The sequence below is a fragment of the Capra hircus genome, chromosome 1, assembly GCF_001704415.2.
Source record: "Capra hircus breed San Clemente chromosome 1, ASM170441v1, whole genome shotgun sequence".
In the NCBI taxonomy this organism is placed as follows: domain Eukaryota; kingdom Metazoa; phylum Chordata; class Mammalia; order Artiodactyla; family Bovidae; genus Capra; species Capra hircus.
The window spans coordinates 56,096,170-56,117,841 of NC_030808.1; the positions used below are offsets into that span (position 1 = coordinate 56,096,170).

At 39.9% G+C, this 21,672-nt stretch overlaps 1 protein-coding gene across 1 annotated transcript in view; it reads left to right on the forward strand.

The window, feature by feature from the left end:
• The window catches only part of CD96 (CD96 molecule), a 99,664-nt gene that overhangs the window by 14,088 nt on the left and 63,904 nt on the right, over window positions 1-21,672 (forward strand). The window contains exons 3-5 of the mRNA XM_005674903.3: window positions 2,431-2,555; window positions 14,081-14,288; window positions 17,920-17,975. Coding sequence (XP_005674960.2) covers window positions 2,431-2,555; window positions 14,081-14,288; window positions 17,920-17,975 — 389 coding nt within the window. The remainder of the gene's footprint in view (window positions 1-2,430; window positions 2,556-14,080; window positions 14,289-17,919; window positions 17,976-21,672) is intronic.

The window sequence follows — 21,672 nt, forward strand, 5'->3', positions numbered from 1 at the left end:
TTATCTAAATTGTCTCTTTGCTTTCTCCTGTTGGGCCTGTCTGGTGTAATTTGGATTCTACTCCCTGGGATTTCATTTCAGAGTGGGAATTCTCTGAAAAGTCCCCTCTACTCTAGCACTGACAAGCCTTTTCATTTTTCCCTTGAAGGCTCTGGTAATTTGATGCCTACAAACTTCTTTCTCTGTTTCTGCTGCTATTCTCAGATTAGTTTGCCTTTCTTTCCAGTGATTGTCTGTTGACTTTTTTCTAGAAGGCAGGAGGGGTAAGTTCTTAGTTCTACGGGCCACTGATTTTCCTGTTTCTTTTTGCACAGCTGCTTACACCACAGTGGTTTGTTGATTTGTCCCCAACTATTAATGATGTTATATTGTTATTTAGTGTTCCCATAGATATTGCCTATAGGTTTACTATGCTAGTTCATCTGTTCTTACTAAGAATCTCAGGGATATTAGAGTTATGCCACTTGTATTACCAACTTCTCAGAATCTGGACAAACTTTACAAAAATTTACTACTTATGTATTTGGGTAATGCACATTAAAATAGAATTTGCATATCAAGTAGACTTCATAAACTATACAAATATGTGCCTTGGTCAGTCTCTGTTTAAAATAAACTGATGTAAGCAGAACAATTATAATCTCAAGAATAAAATTAAATAGTATTAATGATGGTATGCAAATATGGCCAAAAAATTTGGTGGTGATATACATGTAACTCCATTTGGGAGTGCTGTTATAGTAAATGCTTTTAACCATAAAAGGCAGGAATTTTGTTATTGTTGTTTTGTTCTGGTTTTTAAATTCTGAGGTTGGAGTAATATATGGAGGCAGCAATAGAGAGCAAGAAAGGCCCTGATCCAATCCTCCTAATCTTGAGGCAATAAGGATATAAGAAAATAAACAACCATTATCTGAGAATGATGCAGGGAAGTTGGGCCCTAATGGGAAGGCCTGGCTTCAATTAAGAAAGCAGGAGGAGAGAGTTATCATTAAAGAGGACAACTGACATTGACAAGAGCTTGAAAGGCAGCAAAGCTTTAAAGGCAAAATACAACATTTGAAATATCCCCATGTTTTTTAAAAATGTGCTGTTGATAATAAGGAGAATGTTCACACCTCATGACCTATTAATTATACTTCTGGGAATGTATCTTAAGTAGCTAAATGGTCAGAAGAAAACTATTAGTTTAAGGATGAACCTTTCTATAAAGATTGTAATAGTTTAAATAAGCTAAAAACTGAAAAAGCATATGATTCAATACTTGAAAATTGCTAAACAAATTATGATGTATGTATGTGATATAATAGAAATTTCAAACACAAGTAGCTTAAGAATCATGCAAAACCTTTTAAGCTATAGGTAATTGCTGGTAAATAAAATTGCAAAGTATGAAAAAATGCATACAAACAAGATTTGTATAGATATAGGAGAAAAGAATAAGATTTTTAGGATATTAAGATGATAGAATTGTTGTCATTTATAAATTATTTTCTGATATTATAATTTACTCACAAATGTATATATGTGTGTATATAACTTTCCCCAAAAGAGAGACTATAAAACTATTTATCTCATATCACTTTAAAAATGAAAATAACTCATTTAACATGCTTCCTTGGAGTTTCCTGATATGTTTTCCCGTGTGATTTTTCTCTTTGGAGAAATATCTGTAAGCTCTAAAAAGACAATCAGGTATAAAAGCAGTGAAAAGATCAGCATATGTCAGAAGTTTGGTGAAAGGAAGGGATGAAAAGGCAGAGCACAAAGGATTTTTAGGTCAATGAAACTATTCTATATGATATTATAAGAGTGGATATATATCAGACTTTGGTCAAAATTCATGGAATGTACAACACCAAAAGTGAGCCTTATGTAAATAAAATATGGACTTTGGGTGATGATGTGTTTGATCTAGTTTCATTGATTGTAACAAAGGCATCACTGTGGTTAGGGATGTTAATAATGGGGGAGATTGTGCATGCATGAGGGCAGGGTGCATATGGAAACTCTGTACTTCCCACTCAATTTTGCTGTGTACATAAACCTTCTCTAAAAAAAATTGTCTATTAAAAATTTTAAAAGGCAATGGAGGCCAGATTATGTTTTATATTCTACCTGATCCAGGAAATATGATCTAAAGACTAATGCACCAACTTGAGGTTAAAGCAGAAGAATGTACTGAACTGTGAGCTGGACTCTGTTAGGGCAGTTTCCCTGTAGTTACTCAGTGACAGGCAACCCTGTGCTTCTCAGTGACCCTGTTATGCCATTTATACAATGAGGACTGTACGTGGTGGGGTCCTCTTCATAGGTGTACCCTGAAGATAGCTGAATCTCTATACTAAAACTGTTCTCATTTCTTGGATTAAAAATACTTTACAGACCAATCATAGATCCGTGTCTTTCCCTCTTTATGTTTTGTTACAGTGGCACAAGAAGAATGCAGAAACAACCAGACAATAGAAATAGAGATAAATGGGACTCTGGAAATACCATGCTTTCAAAACACCTCCTTAGAAATTTCATCTGTGCTCACCTTTGCATGGCTGGTGGTAAGTGTTGCCCTTTTCAGTGAATAATGGCCATGATCTTTAAATATTAATGAAGTGAAGATGAATAACAAGTAATAATAGGGAAGGAAGCACACTGGATAAGAGACAAGCATTATGTGAAGGTTGAGTTAATGTCTGGAGGAGGGAAGGGAGGCCACCAGGATTCCTTCCAACTCAGCAAGCCCCTGGGTCTTTGAATGCAGTGACTTAGAAAATAGTTCCTAAAGGTTAGTTTATATTTCAAGCTGTATACTCAACAATGATAACAGAAAGAAAAAAGTGTGATGGTGCCCTGGAGAGGAGCCACATCCAGCAGAAGCCCCTACTCATACTTACTTGTTTACACACAACACGTGCAGGGGCATAGACTCCCTTTTTTTCCCTGAACCCCTACTACCACATCCTGGAAAATACACAGCATTGCTTGGACCGGGAAACACAAACTCTTAATGCATATCAAACACAAATAGAAAACGTCCATGAGAGAAGCAGTGTGTCTATACGAAACAGCCACTGCCCAGCTCCATCACCGTCACTGGTAATGACAGGCCTATGGTAGCTATGTTTTCTGACTTACAAGAATAAAACAAAACAGAAATATGGATTTTTATGTGAAATTTTCCAAGGCAAGTCAACCAAATGGCATCCAGCTATTAACCAATATATAGAGTGGACTTCTAATACTACTGTTAAATCAGTTGATAACACAAGCCTTACACAATTATGATTACCATAAACACAATTTTGAGAATCATGAAATGGGTGGGGTTGATGATCCAGAATATGACTATATTAATTTTTCAGGTCTTCATCAAAATGAAAACACAAGATTTTAAAATTCTTACATGACTAATAGATGTCCATGAGTATAGCAGCTGATACCATCTGCAAAATACTGTACTTGCATGGTTCATCATTTATATTACAAATTAGTAGACTTTTGTGGACCATCTTGGAAACTGACCCTTCATGTAAAGATTTCTCTGAGGATGTGCCAAATCCAAGATAAGTGACTTTCAAGGAGGCTTTAAAATATAACCTACTAATAATTTTTTATTGTCTAGATGTTTTTTGGATAGTTAGTATGATCAAAAGACATTATAAAATGCCTTTCTCAAATTGTTCTAAAAGCTACAGTGTCTGTTTATCATGTCGAAAAATGTATGCTCCCCCTTTTTATGGTTTGGTTGCTGAAATGTAAGACTTCCTGCCTGACATTATGCTCATCATTAAAAAGTCAGTTTTTCTTAACTAATGTGATATAAGGTAGTTCTTAGGAAAAAAAAATTAAGAATAGAGATCTTCTCAAGAAGACAGAAGCCTGCTGTACTAAACATTACTGTAATGGAAATACAGTATCTATACCTAGTTTATGTTATTAATATTTCCACCAATGGGCAAAAATTTTCCACCCTAATTATCACTAATTCACTATCAATAGGGGTAGTAATATTTTATAGTAATTCAAAAGACTAAGATTTAATAAAGCTTTACTTAGAGATTTTTGCGGGCTATTAAGTTGATCTGTAGTATCCTTGTCTTATCGGAATAGAGTCTAATCTGTTTTTCCAAGAAACTGTTAAAGTTTTCAGTCAGCTTGTATCTTTTCTGTGACACTGAACTTCTCCAGGGCAAAAAGCTGCATCAGTCATTTTAAAAATCCTTAGATCTAGTATATTGCCTTGACTATAGGCACTCAGTAAATATCTAATAAATAATTGAATGGTATTTGTTGGCTTCCTATTAAATGGGTGATCACTAAACCTCATGCTGGCTGTGTGATTAGTTAATGAGAAGCTCATGAAGTATCAATGACTAGATAACTAATAAGACATCCTCTAACAATTGTCTTCAAAGAAACTAAGAAGGCTCTGTAAACATTATCTTTGAATCCTGCCAAGACATTTGAGATAAATAAGGGATGGAGAGATTGCATCTAAGGTCATAGTGAGAGAGTGAGTCCTAAACTTCTACTGAAACCTCAGGCCGTGCTCTCACTTTAAAGAATGCGTCATAACTGAGACAACCTGAGGAATCTTTTTGAAACTTCTTTTCAAAGGGAACATTGTATTGGCAAATATGCTGACTAAATTCCAACTGTGCATTTCCCTTTTAAATGTTGAAATCTTTTTGCTCCTTTGATTTACATTTGTCCTCCACCCTGCCAGCTCTGTGGGATTCAGCAAGTCTGAGATGAAATCATCTAATCTTCCATTATTAAGGAATAAACCACAGCTCTTTATGTCATGACTGTTATAAGTCTGCAGAGGATATAAATATCCCCTCAATCCATATTTTAGTACTTCAGTCTCTTGTTAAGCCAGCAGTAATAATCATAATGATAACCAATCATTCTTGCAGATATGATATAATGTGACTTTTAGAAAAGGTTACAAAGAGATGATGAAGATGAGCTCAGGAGGGTAGAAACCCAGTATAAGGGTATATTGAACTCAGTAACTCTGGAGCTGCAGAATATTCCCTTCAAGAGCTGCGTTAAACCCTGGAAACAATTTGACAGACTAAAATTAGCTTAATCTAAGTCACTGGAAAACAAAAGCCATGTTCTGTATGTGGAATTTTATAAAATCTAATTCAGTTAATGACCTTCACGGGAAAGGTTAATTATTGGGATTTTCAGTTATCATAAAAATATTATTGACTGTGCTTCCCTGATCCCATGCTGAGACTGTGTTAAATGTGTCCATGGAGCAGATCCCTTGCATTCTGGAATTTTACATTCCAGGATCATGACTACACTGAAGTAGAAAGGCATCTGGTGCGAACTGTGTATCTGACATTTCTGTAGGACAAGAGGTATCTAAGTAAGCACAGAGGCTGTCCGTTGAGGGTCCGTGTGCATGATGTGATGACGAAAAAGTAATAGAATGTGTGTTTTTAGATGGAATGCAGTTTGTAGAGGACAAATGATATTCTTCCCAGTTTATGTCCTGGGGCGTGAGCCTTCAGTCATCAGGGAAATTCTGCAGGGTTATTCTGGGAGCTTCTCAATTCCCTCTAATGTTCTGTGTTCATTCCAAACTATCGTCCTGATTTCCCACAGTATAAATTTCAGTTCAGTCTAACAAACATGTGAATCTGTTTTAAGTGCTAGGTCCTACAGGGATAGAAAACTGTATTGGACATGTTTCTTACCATGAAATACAACTTTAATAAAAATGTAAAATAGCAACATGGAGGGAAAATGATTTGATACTGACTAAATAGACCTGGAAAAACCTCTTAGGTTATTTTTGAGCTGGATAATTAAAGCCAACAAACAGCAGACATGTATTTCACCAAGACCCTGGGACCTGTGAGCACACATTGGCAGCACCCCCTTTGTCAGGGTGGGAGAGATGTTGAGGGATGATTGTTCCCAAACTTGATGGATAAAGAGAAACCCATGACTTTTCTCTTTAAAATCAGGAATAGAAAGTGAGAAACATATCAAACAGTTCAATACTAATGATAAAGGCATACAACTAGAATCTAGAGGCTTGTTTCTTTAAATTTTTCTCTATAAATATATCTTTTCTGCACTCTCTTCTTTACTATTTGTAATATTTTACATGTAAATGAAAATCAAAAAGGGCTTCCCAGGTGGCACTAGTAGTGAAGAACCCACCTGCCAATGCAGGAAACATAAGAGATGTGGGTTCAATCCCTGGTCAGGAAGATCCCCTGGAGGAGGGCATGGCAACCCACTCCAGTATTCTTGCCTGGAGAATCCCTTGGACAGAGGAGCCTGGCAGGCTACAGTCCATGAGGTCACAAGAGTCGGACATGTAAGCGACAGTACACACACACTGTAAACAATATTGGTTTTCCATGCCTATGGGAAGCCTTCTGCTGCTGCTGCTGCTGCTGCTACTAAGTTGCTTCAGTCATGTCTGACTCTGTGCGACCCCATAGATGGCAGCCCACCAGGCTTCCCCATCCCTGGGATTCTCAAGGCAAGAACACTGGAGTGGGTTGCCATTTCCTTCTCCAATGCATGAGAGTGAAAAGTGAAAGTGAAGTCGCTCAGTTGTGTCCAACTCTTAGCAACCCCATGGACTGTAGCCCACCAGGCTCCTCCAAGCTATTCAGAAAAGAAAGCTGTCGCCTTCTATCTGATGGCAGCTGACCCTAGCTACTTTCACCATAATCAAAATTGAAGTGTTAGCCAACTTACAAAATGTTGACAACCAATTGTGTTGATTGGAAAAAAATATTGTTGTGGATTTCTATAAAATGGACATGGGGAGCTTTGCAAGCAGCCTGCTTTGATAGCACTGAGTGGATGGGGAATAAATAGAGCAAAGTGAAGATAAGAAGCAGTTAGGAGATAAAGAAGTATCAATTGATGCAGGTCACAGAATTTATTGAATGGGCTCTATATACTTAGCACCTGCCTTGTGCTGTTGCCACTACTGCCTGCTCTGACATGGAGCTCAGGGCAGCCCAGAGGTGAGGTAGCCTCATTAAATCAAATAGTACCATGGTCTCTTTTCTGCACTGAAAATTCTGAGTCCAGTACTAAAATAGGAACCCTTCTGCAAATTATCTCAGGGTTTATCAGGTCATTAAGAGACATTCAGGAGAAGTTTTCCATGATTCAATATGGCCCCTCCCAGCCCTCATCATGCTAATTATTTTATCCAACTCCTGTTTATCATTTCCTTATGCATTTATTTTCCTTCTATGGGTACTGATTTTCTGGGTTTTTTTTCTTGTGAATTTGTTCTTCTCCTCAAACAGACTCTCAGCAGAAATGTCAAGGACTGTCGGTTCTACTGCCTTTTTGAGGCTCTATGAAGCAAAGTCATTAACAGCATGGCTTTTAGAGGGAGATTGTCGCATTCAAATCCTGTTTCCAAATCTGCTAGCAGTGTGACCTAAGAGCTAGGATTAGGGTGAAGTGAGTAGGGCCTTCACCTTGGCTGCAAAATTTAAAGAAGTTCCCCCAAGAAACCAGTAATCACAATACTTTAAAGTATCAAAGTTTATGGAAAATCCATGATAAACAAAATGCCAAATTTTTAAATAAAGGCAAGGTGTCTTCTGTTTGTTATGAGATCCTGCTATGCTCTTCAAGGAACAAGATTTTCACAATCAGCCTGTGGTTCCTGGGTCTTTGTGGCATGGCGCCCCTTTAGGGCCACAGGCATGAAGGTTGACAGGACAGGAGAAAAGATTGAACAGTGCATGACTTTATGAAATCAGTTTTCAAATGTTAAACTGTAGAGTTTTTATTAACTGTTTCCACTGTTAAATATGTCAAAATATGGGAGGATATTTTGCTAAGTGCACATAAGGACACACATTTTTCCTTTTGTATCAGAACTCTATACAGCCTTGGATATGTTGCCCAGCCTGATTTTAGTTCTGTCATCCACAAAAAGGGATAATTATATAACACAATTATAATTTTATCATAATTATATAATTATAGTACCAGCCCCATGGTGGTGTTGTGAGGTGGTGATTAACTTAACAGAGTACCTATGTTCAATACATATTAGAAAGTAATTTTTAAAGAGTTCATTTTAGTACTCTCCATAATTGTTTAATTTAACCATGGAGAGAGTAAATACTCATGAATTCACAGCAAGCTGATCCAGTTCAGGTTGTAAGACAATGATTTAGTATTAATTGAACATTTGTGGAGTGTTAGGACTCATGTAGGTGTATCCTATACACTAGCTAATTCCATCTACATTCCTCATTCTATTCTAAGGGTGCAGCAAGTCATAAATTTCATGAAGTTTTAGAAATATTTATTAATATTTTAGGGATTCCCAGGTGGCTCAGTGGTAAAGAATCCACCTGCCAATGAAGTAGACTGGAGTTCAAATCCTGGGTCAGGAAGGTCCCCTAGAGGAGAAAATGGCAACCCATTCCAGTATTCTTGCCTGGAAAATCCCATGGACAGGGGAGCCTGGAGGGCTATAGACTGTAAAGAGTCAACTATAGGTCACAAAGAGTCAGACATGACTGAGCGCTCACGCACATGAGTCAGACATGACTGAGCGCTCACGCACATGAGTCAGACATGACTGAGCGCTCACGCACATGAGTCAGACATCACTGAGCGCTCACACACGAGTCAGACATCACTGAGCACTCACACACATGAGTCAGACATCACTGAGTGCTCACACACATCAGTGTTTTTAAAATTATCAAAAGAATAAAGGAAAAACAGCCAAGAACAAAGATTCTGTGCAAGATCCCCTACCAGTCTTTCTTGTAGAACAAATGCCCTAGAATCATTCTTATCAGGTGAGAGTTGAGGTGTATTCTGTGACACCTGTCACCAAAGGTAGGTCAGTTCAGTTCAGTTTTGTGTCCGACTCTTTGTGACCCCATGAACTACAGCACATCAGGCTTCCCTGTCCATCACCAACTCCCAGAGCTTACTCAAACTCATGTCCATCGAGTTGATGATGCCATCCAACCATCTCATCCTCTGTCGTCCTCTTCTCCTACCGCTTTCAATCTTTCCCAGCATCAGGGTCTTTTCAAATCAGTCAGTTCTTCACATCAGGTGGCCAAAGTATTGGAGTTTCAGCCTCAGCATCAGTCCTTCCAATGAATATTCAGGACTGATTTCCTTCAGGATGGACTGGTTGCATGTCCTTGCAGTCCAAGGGGACTCTCAAGAGTCTTCTCCAACACCATAGTTCAAAAGCATCAATTCTTCAGTGCTCAGCTTTCTTTATAGTCCAACTCTCATATCCATACATGACTACTGGAAAACCACAGCTTTGACTAGATGGACCTTTGTTGCAAAGTAATGTATGCTGTCTAGGTTGGTCATAGCTTTTCTTCCAAGGAGCAAGGCTCTTTTAATTTCATGGCTGCAGTCAGCATCTGCAGTGATTTTGGAGCCTCCCAAAATAAAGTCTGTCACTGTTTCCATTGTTTCCCCATCTATTTGCCATGAAGTGATGGGACCAGATGCCATGATCTTAGGTTTCTGAATGTTGAGTTTTTCACTGTCTTCTTTCCCTTTCATCAACAGGCTCTTTAGTTCTTCACTTTCTGCCATAAGGGTGGTGTCATCTGCATATCTGAGGTTATTGATATTTCTTCCGGTAATCTTGATTCCTGCTTGTGTGTGCTTCATCCAGTCCTGCATTTCTCATGATGTACTCTGCATATAAGTTAAATAAGCAAGATGACAATATACAGCCTTGACTGGCTCCTTTTCCGATTTGGAACCAGTCTGTTGTTCCATGTCCAGTTCTAACTGTTGCTTCTTGACCTGCATACAGATTTCTCAGGAGGCAGGTCAGGTGGTCTGGTATTCCCACCTCTTTCAGAATTTTCCAGTTTGTTGTGATCCACACAATCAAAGGCTTTGGCATAGTCAATAAAGGAGAAGTAGATGTTTTTATCGGAGAAGGCAATGGCACCCCACTCCAGTACTCTTGCCTGGAAAATCCCATGGACAGAGGAGCTTGGTAGGCTGCGGTCCATGAGGTCGCCAAGAGTCGGACACGACTGAGCGACTTCACTTTCACTTTTCACTTTCATTGGAGAAGGAAATGGCAACCCACTCCAGTGTTCTTGCCTAGAGAATCCCAGGGATGGGGGAGCCTGGTGGGCTGCCGTCTATGAGGTCGCACAGAGTCAGACACGACAGAAGCGACTTAGCAGCAGCAGCAGCAGATGTTTTATGGAATTCTCTTTCTTTTTGATGATCCAGCAGATGTTGGCAATTTGATTTCTGATTCATCTGCCTTTTCTAAATCCAGCTTGAACATCTGGAAGTTCACGGTTCACATGCTGTTGAAGCCTGGCTTGGAGAATTTTGAGCATTACTTTGCTAGTGTGTGAGATAAGTGCAATTGTGTGGTAGTTTGAACATTCTTTGGCATTGCCTTTCTTTGGGATTGGAATGAAAACTGACCTTTTCCAGTCCTGTGGCCACTGCTGAGTTTTCCAAATTTGCTGGCATACTGAGTACAGCACTTTCACAGCATCATCTTTTAGGATTTGAAATAGCTAAAGGTAGCTCAACATATCATAAAAGGCTCCTTTCAATCAACAAACTGTCCACACCTCCAAGATCTCCCATTTATATGAAAACCTCTGGCTTCCTGGAGTTTCTTCTAAATTTTTCACTCTGGATAATCCACAAAAGTGTTTTATTTGTTTTGTGACGGTTTGGTTTTATTAAGATGTAATGTCTCAGAGATATTTTTGTCCCTTTCTTGGTGCTGTGATTAAGTATCTTCTCTCTATGACCTTTGAGCAAGTTACCTAACCTTGGTTTATTTCAGATTGTTTTAAGGATTAAATAAGACTTGAAAGAACTTGGCACAGCACCTAAAAGTAGGTGCTAAATAAACTTAAGCTATGACTAATAATGTAAAGATTTAGTTGTGGTCATAGAAATAGTAATAGTATTTAGTAGTAATACTAAATAGTAATAGTATTAGTAATAATAATTTAATAGTAGTTAGTTGTAGTCGCAATAATAGTATTGCTTCTCCCTCTCCCAGCACTAGACATTTCATTGTTTGCCTGCCTTTTTTCACCTCTCTTCCCATTTGCTCCATGAGAGCAGGTGCTCACACGCAGGTTCTAGCCCCATCCCCTTTATATCTGGGGCCTGTACAATCTCTCAGGATCTCCTGATGTTATAGGTTACAGGGACATTTTGCAACCAAATCCATCTTTCCCAATGAAGGGACAAATCCCTCCTCTATAACAGTCAAACTCCCCCAAAACAAGCAAAAAACCTAAGCCTGATTTCTTTAAAAAATATCTTTTCTCCATCAGTTAAACTACTTTGGCCAGTCACTCCCAGATACAGAATAAAGAAAAAGCCATATTCTCACCAGTCTCCAACCTCAGCCTCTGACTGCCTGTCTTCCCACAACAAAGTGACAGATGGAAACATTCCAAATGGCAAGGCATTTACTAAAAGATCAAGCACTTTGAACTTCTGGATTCTCACAAAAACAGTCCCTTGCATAAAACAAGAGCAGTGAAACAACTTGTACTGAAGGACCAGCAGGGTGAGCCTGCTTCCTCAATTATAGTAAGTTCCCTACATATGAATGAGTTCCATTCTGAGAGTGTGTTCATAAGTCCAATTTGTGAGTCCAACAAAGTTAACTTAGGTAGCCAACTAACACAATCATCTATACAGTACTGTACTGTAACTTTTCACACACATTTAAAAAAAAAACCATTTTCAGTCTTACAGGACAGTACCTTGAAAAGTACAATAGTACAGTATAAGAGCTGGCACACAGGGGCTGGCATCAAGTGAACAGGCAAGAAGAGTTACTGACTGGAGAAGGGAGTAGAGGGGGGAGATGATAGACCTGAAGGATTGTCAGCAATAGGAGATGGAGAGAAAGCTGCAGTTTCACTCACGCCTGACGATGGCACAGTTTCTCGTTCTTGGCTGGATTCAATTATCTACCCTCTTGAAAAAGCGATCCAGTGATGTCTGGGTAGCAGCTCTTTTTTCCGGTCATAGATGACGCAGTAGCCCTGGAGTGCATTCTAAATGACTGCTGCAGCCTTTGCGTACTGTTCTACACTTGGGTCCCGTGCCTCAAGAGCTAACAGTGCCACCTCAAATAAAGAACGTCCCCTTGCCGTGTCCCATGTCATGAACCTCTTTGGTTCCTTGGTTTCTTCTTCTTCTTCCTCTGGTCTCTTTGTTCTCTCTCTGGGCCTCCAGTTCCATCAGGTCTTCATTAGTAAGTTACACAAAGTTAAGTGCACAAAAGCACAGCCCCTTGTAGAGAATGCATGCACATGACAATGTACACCAGACACGTGAACTAATTTACATGATTAAACATGCAAACACATGTTCCCATCTTTGAAAGTTCACAGCATGAATATCTGTATAGCGGGGATTTATGCACTGGCCTCCAGATCACAAGGCTGAGTGAAATGCCTTCCTGTTTCTTCTGCTGTCACCACGCAATACTTAGGGCCCCTTTTGGGGCCCCTTCTCCAGAACATAATCTGAAGCCCCTGTCTCCCTTTAATTTTCTGTACTCTTTCTTGTTAGGAATACAGCAACCCAGAGCATAAGGTCCCTCTTTATGTGGGTATGTACCTCACTTCAGCAGTAAGTCTGTGATTCTCTGCAGGCAGTACTGTCTATTTGCTGGTAAAGCTGTTACCAATAAAAATGGTGTCTTATGTAAGAGTTTGTATTAAGTGTATTCTGGAAATACCTATATAAACCATAAAAGAAGTCTGTCTTCCTGTTTGTTTACACTTCCTGTTCTGCTCCCAGCTCATACTTGAATTCTCTCCCTCACCTAGCTTCCTTTCTTCTATGCAGAATCTAATTTTTTGAACTAGAGATTCCAAGTCACAGACCTTCATTTTCATTGTTTCGTGACTTCTTTCCCTGTTCAGCCTTCTCCTTTTCAGTTCCTTGCATTTTCCCCCAGCTCCTACAAATAATGATTCATCTATTGTTTGGCATTAGACCAGTGGTTCTCAGCCCTGGCTTCTCTGAGGACCTTTTTAAAAACTTGCCCTGGGATGAGGCTTATCCCAAAACAACTGCACAAGAATCTCCAGAGAAGAAGCTATGCATCAGAGTGTGTTCAAAGCACTCAGTTGAAAATGCTGAGTTATAAAGGAGTATAAATATAAGGTCATAACCTTCCTCTACATTTATGCCCCTCAAGAGTCCCCTCCTCACTAGACCCTTGGTCAGCGCATGTACTGACACTGACCAACACTGTGACTCCTTGTCCATGAAATTCAGGATAAGGCAAGAATGGTGGGAGCATTTTTCATAGACCTGAAAGAGTATGGACTAGAGGAACCAAGTACTCCAGTTAAACTCTGATCTCCAAATTCAGATTAGCATTTACAGCCTAATCTTTACATGTCCTCTTTGAAAGTCACAGACACAGAAATAAGAGCAGAGGCTAGAAGATGCCAAAGGACACAATATTTAAGGAGGAACCCCTTTCAGTGCCTTTCCTGCACTTACAAGACCCTGAGAGAGAGTGCCTCCTTAACCTTTGCATTTTAGGAGTTTTTCTTTACCTCATCCTAGTCCTCATTCCAAGTGGAGCTAAAATGAGAGCTTTTCTAAAGGAATGTTGGGAAGAAAGGATGATTGTAATCATTCAGTTCAGTGAAAATTTAATGAGTAAAACAGATACAGCCCCCTGAACATATCCTAGCATTACGATTTCAGAAGTTGAAATGAGAATTATGACCTGACATTAATTCCCAGGGCTGTACCCTCCCCCAAATCCCACTGTCAATATGCAGCTCATAGAAGGTGATGAAGGAGAAGTTTTAATCAGAAGAGCAGCAATTTCTATTCGTGTTAGCAGAGAATGACAGTATATTTTAAATTGAAAAGTTGAGTGTAATGATACTTTCTCCAGTAACATAATCAATATCTCTTAATTTCAATTCTTCATTCATCATCTCCATTGTCACAAAGAACAACTGGATTACTCTGTGTGGAATGCCTAGTCCAGAGCTGGCACGATTGAGGCTCAAAGCTGGTAACCATTTTGTCTCATCAGGAGGATAACGGAACTCAGGAAACACTTACCACTCGAGGTCACCCCATCAGCAATTCCACGTTATTTAAAGACAGAGTCCGGATAGGTACAGACTACGGGCTCTACCTCTCTCCAGTCCAAATCCACGATGATGGCCGGAAGTTCACTTGCCACATTGTAGTCAGGCCTGGCAGAGTCTTGAGGAGCTCCACCACGGTCAAGGTTTTTGGTAAGTTTCTGTTCTCTGGATCCTGCCATGCTCCTGTTACTGTCCCCAGATTCTTCCCCCGCCAAAGATGAAACACTCTGTTAGCTAGAGAGCAGCCACTCAAGGGTCGCTGTTCTGGAGTTCTGTTTGTCTTGACACTTGTGATTCATGTTGGGGGTGGGGACGAGGGAAGGAAGCTAAAGGATGATGATTCAGCTGCCACAGATCATCAGTTTCCTGGTGACCACTAACCACTACCTTACGTGAGCTACCATATGGTTTTCCATATGACCACTACTTTATGGTTTTAATGTCTCCTGAGAATATGGGAAGTCTCTTTCGTTATAACTGCCAAAATCTAATTGCTTAGTTGTCTAGTTGTATAAAATTTGCTTGCTGGAGCAAGGTGGAGTAAGGCCAGTGTGAGAAAAGGTAGATGACAAACACAGCTCCTAAGAAACTCTGCAGGAGTCCCCTTGGCCCCACCAAGGCCAGCTGGGGTGAGAGACTGTCCAGCTCCTCCAGCAAAGGGACCTGCAGGGCTGGCCCTCTGACCTTGCATCTGCAGGAGAGGGGGGCTTAGTTGAAATATCCACTGTGGCCTCAGTCAGACTGCAGAGACTCGGCAGGTTGCAAATTTAAGGGAAATGGGAAAATTCTGTTTTGTTCAGTGATGCAAGGAAATATTAATGAATAGAAACTTGTTGGCTTTAGATATTTTTCATTTTTGTGACCAAGAACTGTGTTTTTCAAAACATCATTTTTCTGTTATTTTTATTTTTTGAATTTATTTTTTATTGAAACATCATTTTTAAATGAAGGCCAAGAGGAAAGCAGTGATGTGGATGAGCAATTCATTGTTTTTGAAAATGAGGTAAAAGAGAAAATAATTCACAAAACCTAAAAGCATGGACTGGTAGATTTTTTTCTCAGTTAACTAAATGATAGGATAAGTGAAAAATCTTTGTTTTTATCTAGAATCTTATTGAATTATTACTAGAGATCACACAGTTCAGTATTTTACAGGAAATGCAAACCCTTTAGTTCATAAATAAGGAAATAGCTGCAGCCAAAATGTATTTAGTTTGAAGTCTCTTGCCGATAGCTTTTCCTATATGTCTTTCTTTGACTCTTACTGTCTTTCTCTTGCCTTCCCTTGCTCCTTCCTTACCTCTCTTTCTCTGTCTCTCCTCTGGGATGGGTTAGGGAAGAATCAATTGCCCCCCGTGATCAGGTTCCTTATGGGGCCTAGACAGTGTCTTGTGATGGGTTGGAAAGAATGTTCATCTCTTTGATTGATAACACCATTCTCTCATTTATGGGGTGTGACTGTCTTAGCCCAAACACGAGACCGATTCATCTGACCTCACTATTGGCAAATCAATGGAGGCAGTCATCCAGGATGTGAAAAGAAATAATTCTGTGTTAGGCAAACTGTGTCCCATTTGACCAAGGATTTTTGTACCATAACTCGATCTAATTGCCTTGTCAACATTTAAACCATGTCCCGTATCTCTTTGCTGCATTAAAGTATCTTCATCTTGGTCTAGACTGCTTTTCCCTCTTTTCCATCTCATCCTTATGCCCCTCCACATCTCTCTGTCTCTACATTTTTGTTTGCTTCTTCTTTGAACTCTTCAGTGGATGCTTAAAAATACAAGACACTGCCTACTTGTTAAAATAACTAGACTTTTCTGCTTTCTGATTTTCTCCTTTAGCAAATGAGCCAGATAGGTTGTGTTTGGACAGTCTTATCCAGTCTTTAATCTATTTGGGGTGTCACCCGAGTGTGTATCATAGTGATCCTGGCACAGAATTATCCTGCATATCTAATTCAGGACCCACTCTGTGTCCCCAGGTGATTTCTCAAATAGAATAAGCCAAAAATAAAAAGATGAAAACCTTGAAATAAACACTGATATGTGTCACTGAGCCATTCTATATGCCCTTCATCCTGTTTATTTCTTCTTCCTGAACACCTTTGTTCTCTACCAGACCATAAACTGGAAGCTTCCCCTTTGCCACTTCCTGGATCCCCCTTGCTCGTCTATGACCTGACTTTCCTTATGGGGAGTCCCCTGCCATCACAAGCTTGTTCTCCCACAATCTTGCTTCCCCCCTAATAATCTGTCTCTATCTATCAGCCCTGCAACTTTTAGTACACTTGTTCCTGCTTTCAGGCCCTTCATTCTACCAGCATTTGTTGCTAATAAGAGGTCAGAAATAGGCCTCCTCCCCTTGCTATTGCATCTTGGTTTGGGTTTCCCTGCAAGAAAACTTTGAGAAAAGGATTTGAATTAATGGATTTATTAATCCTAGGAAATATAGGAGCGGGAAAAATATGTCAAGAAAGGAAGATAATAAAATGTACATGTCAAGCCAGTTAGCGATGTGGGCTTAGAGCTCACTCCCACTGTGAAATCGTGGAAGAACATGCATCAGAGTTATCCGCGGCAAAGGCGAGGAAGCTGGGGCATTATCCACAACTCCCCACCTGTTACCACCATTAGCCCTCTGGGACTTCCAGTCTGCCATGTTTGTGGACTGGGTGTGTCCATAACCCCAGTAAGTCTTCAGGAGAGAGTCACAGGTGTGCCCAGCAAGAGGCTGTATGGATGCAGCAGAGGCTAAGTGGACGAAGCAGACACTGATGGTACCTGTGACAAGGGTCTTAATATTTTATCCACTGGTTCATAGAGGACTAGGTCTGTTATAGTCACCTTATCTTGAGGCTACTTCAGTTCAGTATGATGTTCTCAATGTCTGTTTTATGCTGTGCACTATCAATGCTAGAGAGGTGAATGAAGCATTCTGGCTTTAAGAACTTACAGTTTAGCAGAACAACAAAATCAGTGAAACAGTCCCCGATCTTTTCTGATGCCAAGCAACTAAATAAGAACCAGGTGTTATTCCAGTTCCCTTCAGGGCCCTTAACTTATGCTTTATTTCTAGACCTGTGGGCACATAGACTGTTCCTTTTTTCTTTGCCCACTGCCTGTTCCCTCCCCTCCCTTACATTCCTACTTTAACCTGCTCTTCCTGTTGCAGTTTAGTTGCTAAGTCATGCCCAACCGTTTTGCAGCCCCATGGACTGTAGCCTACCAGGTTCCTCTGTCTGTGGGATTTCCCAGGCAAGGATACTGGCATGGATTGCTGTTTCCTTCTCCAGGAAATCTTCCTGACTCAGGGATCAAACCCTCATCTCTTGCATTGACAGGTGGATTCTTTACCACTAAGCCACCTGGGAAGGCCCTTTTCACCTGACTCACCCATAATCATCTTTAAAGCATCAATGCTCCCTCTTCCAAAAGCCTCCTTATTCCCCAAGATTGGGTTAGAAGCTTCTCTTAAAAGCTTTCTTCAAATCCTACATGTCCCTAATAATAGTTCTTATATCAATTCTAATTTCTAGTTTTTGTATATGCATTTTCCATGTAAATATAAATTTCTCAATGAATATGATGTGTCCACGTTTGTTTCCTTGGCATCTAATATACTGCTGGAACACAGTGGGAGTTTAATAAATATCTGATGAGTTATTAATTTTTCACACATGCACACACACGTGCGTGCACGCACGCACGCACACACACACACTAGTGACCAGGCAGGGTATCATTCAGGACCACTAACTGTTTTATTTGCCTTTAAGCTAAGCTGGAAATCCCCAGGATTGTGGAAAATAACTCCATGGATGTCACTGGAGAGGTGAGTCACATTAAAGCCTTTGAAAATTGACAGTATAATATGTCAAGGTGTGTTCATTTGCCTCATTGCTCAGAATGTTTTCTCAAAGGATCTGATCTTAATCCAATTAATTTCTGATAGGAATAAAGGTAAGCTAATTTGACTCGTCAAGGCTGTATATTGTCACCCAGCTTATTTAACATATATGCAGAGTATCGTGAGAACTGCTGGGCTAGAAGAAGCACAAGCTGGAATCAAGATTGCCAGGAGAAATATCAATAACCTCAGATATGCAGATGACACCACCCTTATGGCAGAAAGTGAAGAACTAAAGATCCTCTTGATGAAAGTGAAAGTGGATAGTGAAAAAGTTGGCTTAAAGCTCAACATTCAGAAAACTGAGATCATGGCATCTGGTCCCATCACTTCATGGGAAATAGATGGGAAAACAGTGGAAACAGTGTCAGACAGACTTTGGGGGCTCCAAAATCACTGCAGATGGTGATTGCAGCCATGAAATTAAAAGACACTTACTCCTTGGAAGGAAAGTTATGACCAACCTAGACAGCATATTCCAAAGCAGAGACATTACTTGGGGAACAAAGGGATGTCCGTCTAGTCAAGGCTATGGCTTTTCCAGTAGTCATGTATGGATGTGAGAGTTGGACTATAAAGAAAGCAAGTGCTGAAGAATTGATGCTTTTGAACTGTGGTGTTGGAGAAGACTCTTGAGAGTCCCTTGGACTGCAAGGACATCCAACCAGTCAATCCTAAAGAAAATCAGTCCTGAATATTCTTTGGAAGGACTGATGCTGAAGCTGAAACTCCAGTACTCTGGCCACCTCATGCGAAGAACAGACTCACTGGAAAAGACCTTGATGCTGGGAAAGATTGAGGTTAGGAGGAGAAGGGGATGACAGAGGATGAGATGGTTGGATGGCATCACTGACTCAATGGACATGAGTTTGGGTAAACTCCAGGAGTTGTTAATGGACAGGGAAGCCTGGCATGCTGTGGTTCATGGGATCACAAAGAGTCAGACATGACTGAACGACTTAACTGAACTGAGCTGAACTGAAGTTGATTCTAGAAACCAAAAGGGAACCCTTATTTTCTGCCGTAGGGCTGTCAGAACATATGATCTTGTGATCCTTAGTCCTTAAATTTCCCAGAAAAATTGTCTCAGTTGTTTAAATTTCTGTTGACTAAAAATTGAAGTAGATAGTGAAGTAGGGTGGAAAGCAGTGTGAATACTGGTGTAAGAATGAGGTTTTGCCCAGCTGGCATTAATTTGTTCTAATTCATTTCCTATATCAGCTTTACCAGTGTTTTTAAGTGATAAGAGGAAATGTGCCCATCTGAACTTTTTCATAATTCTGGCTATTTTTAGGCAATATAGGAAGGGCAGGAGGAAAAGGAAACTGGAATCTGACTTTAATTTCTTGTAGCTATTTCCCAGCCTCTAGTCTTTGGGATCTGGTCTCACTTCTCAGCTCTTCCTCCTATTGGCTGTGACCTTGTGCTAATTAATTATTACATCTTTGTAGTCAGGTTTCCCATCTACATGAAGGGGATGAGGAGAGTTCTTGCATATTGTTGTTGTTTTTAAGATGGCTTCCCAGGCGGCATTAGTGGTAAAGAACCTGACTGGTAATGCAGGAGATGCAAGAGACACGGGTTCGATCTCTGGGTCAGAAAGGTCCTCTGGAGAAGGGAATGGCAACCCACTCCAGTATTCTTGCCTGGAGAATCCCATGGACAGAGGAACCTGGTGGGCTACAGTCCATAGGGTCACAGAGTCGGACATGACTGAAGTGTCTTAACAGCATGTCGTTTTTAAGAATGGAACAAAACAATGTGTGAAAAGTTCTTAGTTCATTGTTTGATATAGAGTGCTTAATAAGCATTTTCATTGACTGTTATGTTTTGTTACTCAGCTGTCTTGTGACATTACGACTTCATTCAAACTTTTCAAAACCCCAAGTAAAATGAATATTCTCCATTAATTTTCAAACATGTCCTATTAAATGGGATTAGAGAAAATTATACTCCTAGTTTCTTCTAGCCCCAAGAATATTAAATAACTTATGATATCTTGTCATATCTTCACTGAATATCAGTCACGTAATTTGACAGCTGCATATAAATCATAACAGGCTCTGTGGTATTTTAGATGAGTGTATTATCCAAGTCTTTGTATCTTTTGTTGATTTTATGGATGGGTCTCTTAGTTTGTTATTGTAATCCTGAGTACATAGAAAAGGTTTCCATTTTTTGGTTCTGCCACAATTAATTTTCAAGTTTATTAGCATACTTCATTTCAGTAGTTTAAATAAAAGACATAATCGCATGATGTAATTTTTGGTAGGTGTTTTTGTTTCTTATGAGGAATTTTCTGTAGTTTCTTGGGCCCATGTTTACAGGTAATGCGGACTCATTCCATTTATTGTCCCAATTCATTTCCTACACCAGCTTTCCCAACTTTCCAATCACAAGATTGGATCCAAGAATTTCAGTTTTTAAGAAAAGGACTTTGTCTTATGTGTCATCAGATTTTCTCTTCTGTACCCATACTTCTCTAGGCACTAACAAGAAAAACCAGAGAATGTTCCTTCCTGGGGAATTAGTGAATAATCTCTCACAACTCCACATAATCAGCTGCAGGACACAGCTTGTTTATGGATCTTTTAAGACCTTGCCAAACATTATAATTTCTCACTCTGATATTCTTATAATCCCCATTGTATTTTCAATAGCATATTAACTCTTCAAAGCCCTTTGACATACTTTTACAATGTGATACTCCCAATAAGCCTCTGAAATAGGAAGAGATCTGTCAAATCACAGATGAGAAACTGGGCCTGGAGAGTCTAAACCACTGGCCAAGCCACTAACAAAAGGCAGAACTAGGATGAGAATTTAGCATGCCCATGCCCAGGCAGGACTGCATAGCAAGGAGATCATGCTTCAGGGGCCACAGAAATGAAGTCAAATCCTGATTCTACCACTTACCAGCAAGATAGTCTCATCAAGTAGTTAAGCTCTATGTGTCTCAACTAACTCATTTCTAAAGCCAGGATCATAATAAATATTATGTTGGCTTCTTAGATACATTAGATTTATCCACAGTTACGAGTAAATAGCACAGAGTCAATGTCTCAGAAATGTCTTTTTTCCCTGCCACTATTTATCAGGCACTCCCTCTCTTTCACTTATTCCTTCCTCTACATGCTTCCCTGGTGGCTCAGAGGTTAAAGTGTCTGCCTGCAATGCGGGAGACCTGGGTTCGATTCCTGGGTCAGGAAGATCCCCTGGAGAAGGAAATGGCAACCCACTCCAGTACTCTTGCTTGGAGAATCCCATGGACAGAGGAGCTTGGTGGGCTACAGTCCATGGGGTCACAAAGAGTTGGACACGACTGAGCGACTTCACTCACTCACTCACTCATTGTGTGTGTATTTATAAATCTACTGTGTGACTGATTCTCAGAGACAGTGGGAAATAATGAAATGGCAGAATATAGATTGTGGAATTTAATAGATCTTGGTCTGAATTCTCCTTCATCACTATTAATTCCAGGCCTTAGACCTCAGATTCTTAGGTTCCTCATCAGTGAACAGGGACAATGATTCCAACCTCACAATGGTGACTTAAGGACCAAATGAGAGAACCCTATGCAAAGTATCTACCATCTGGCAACCACAAGTGCTCTGTAATG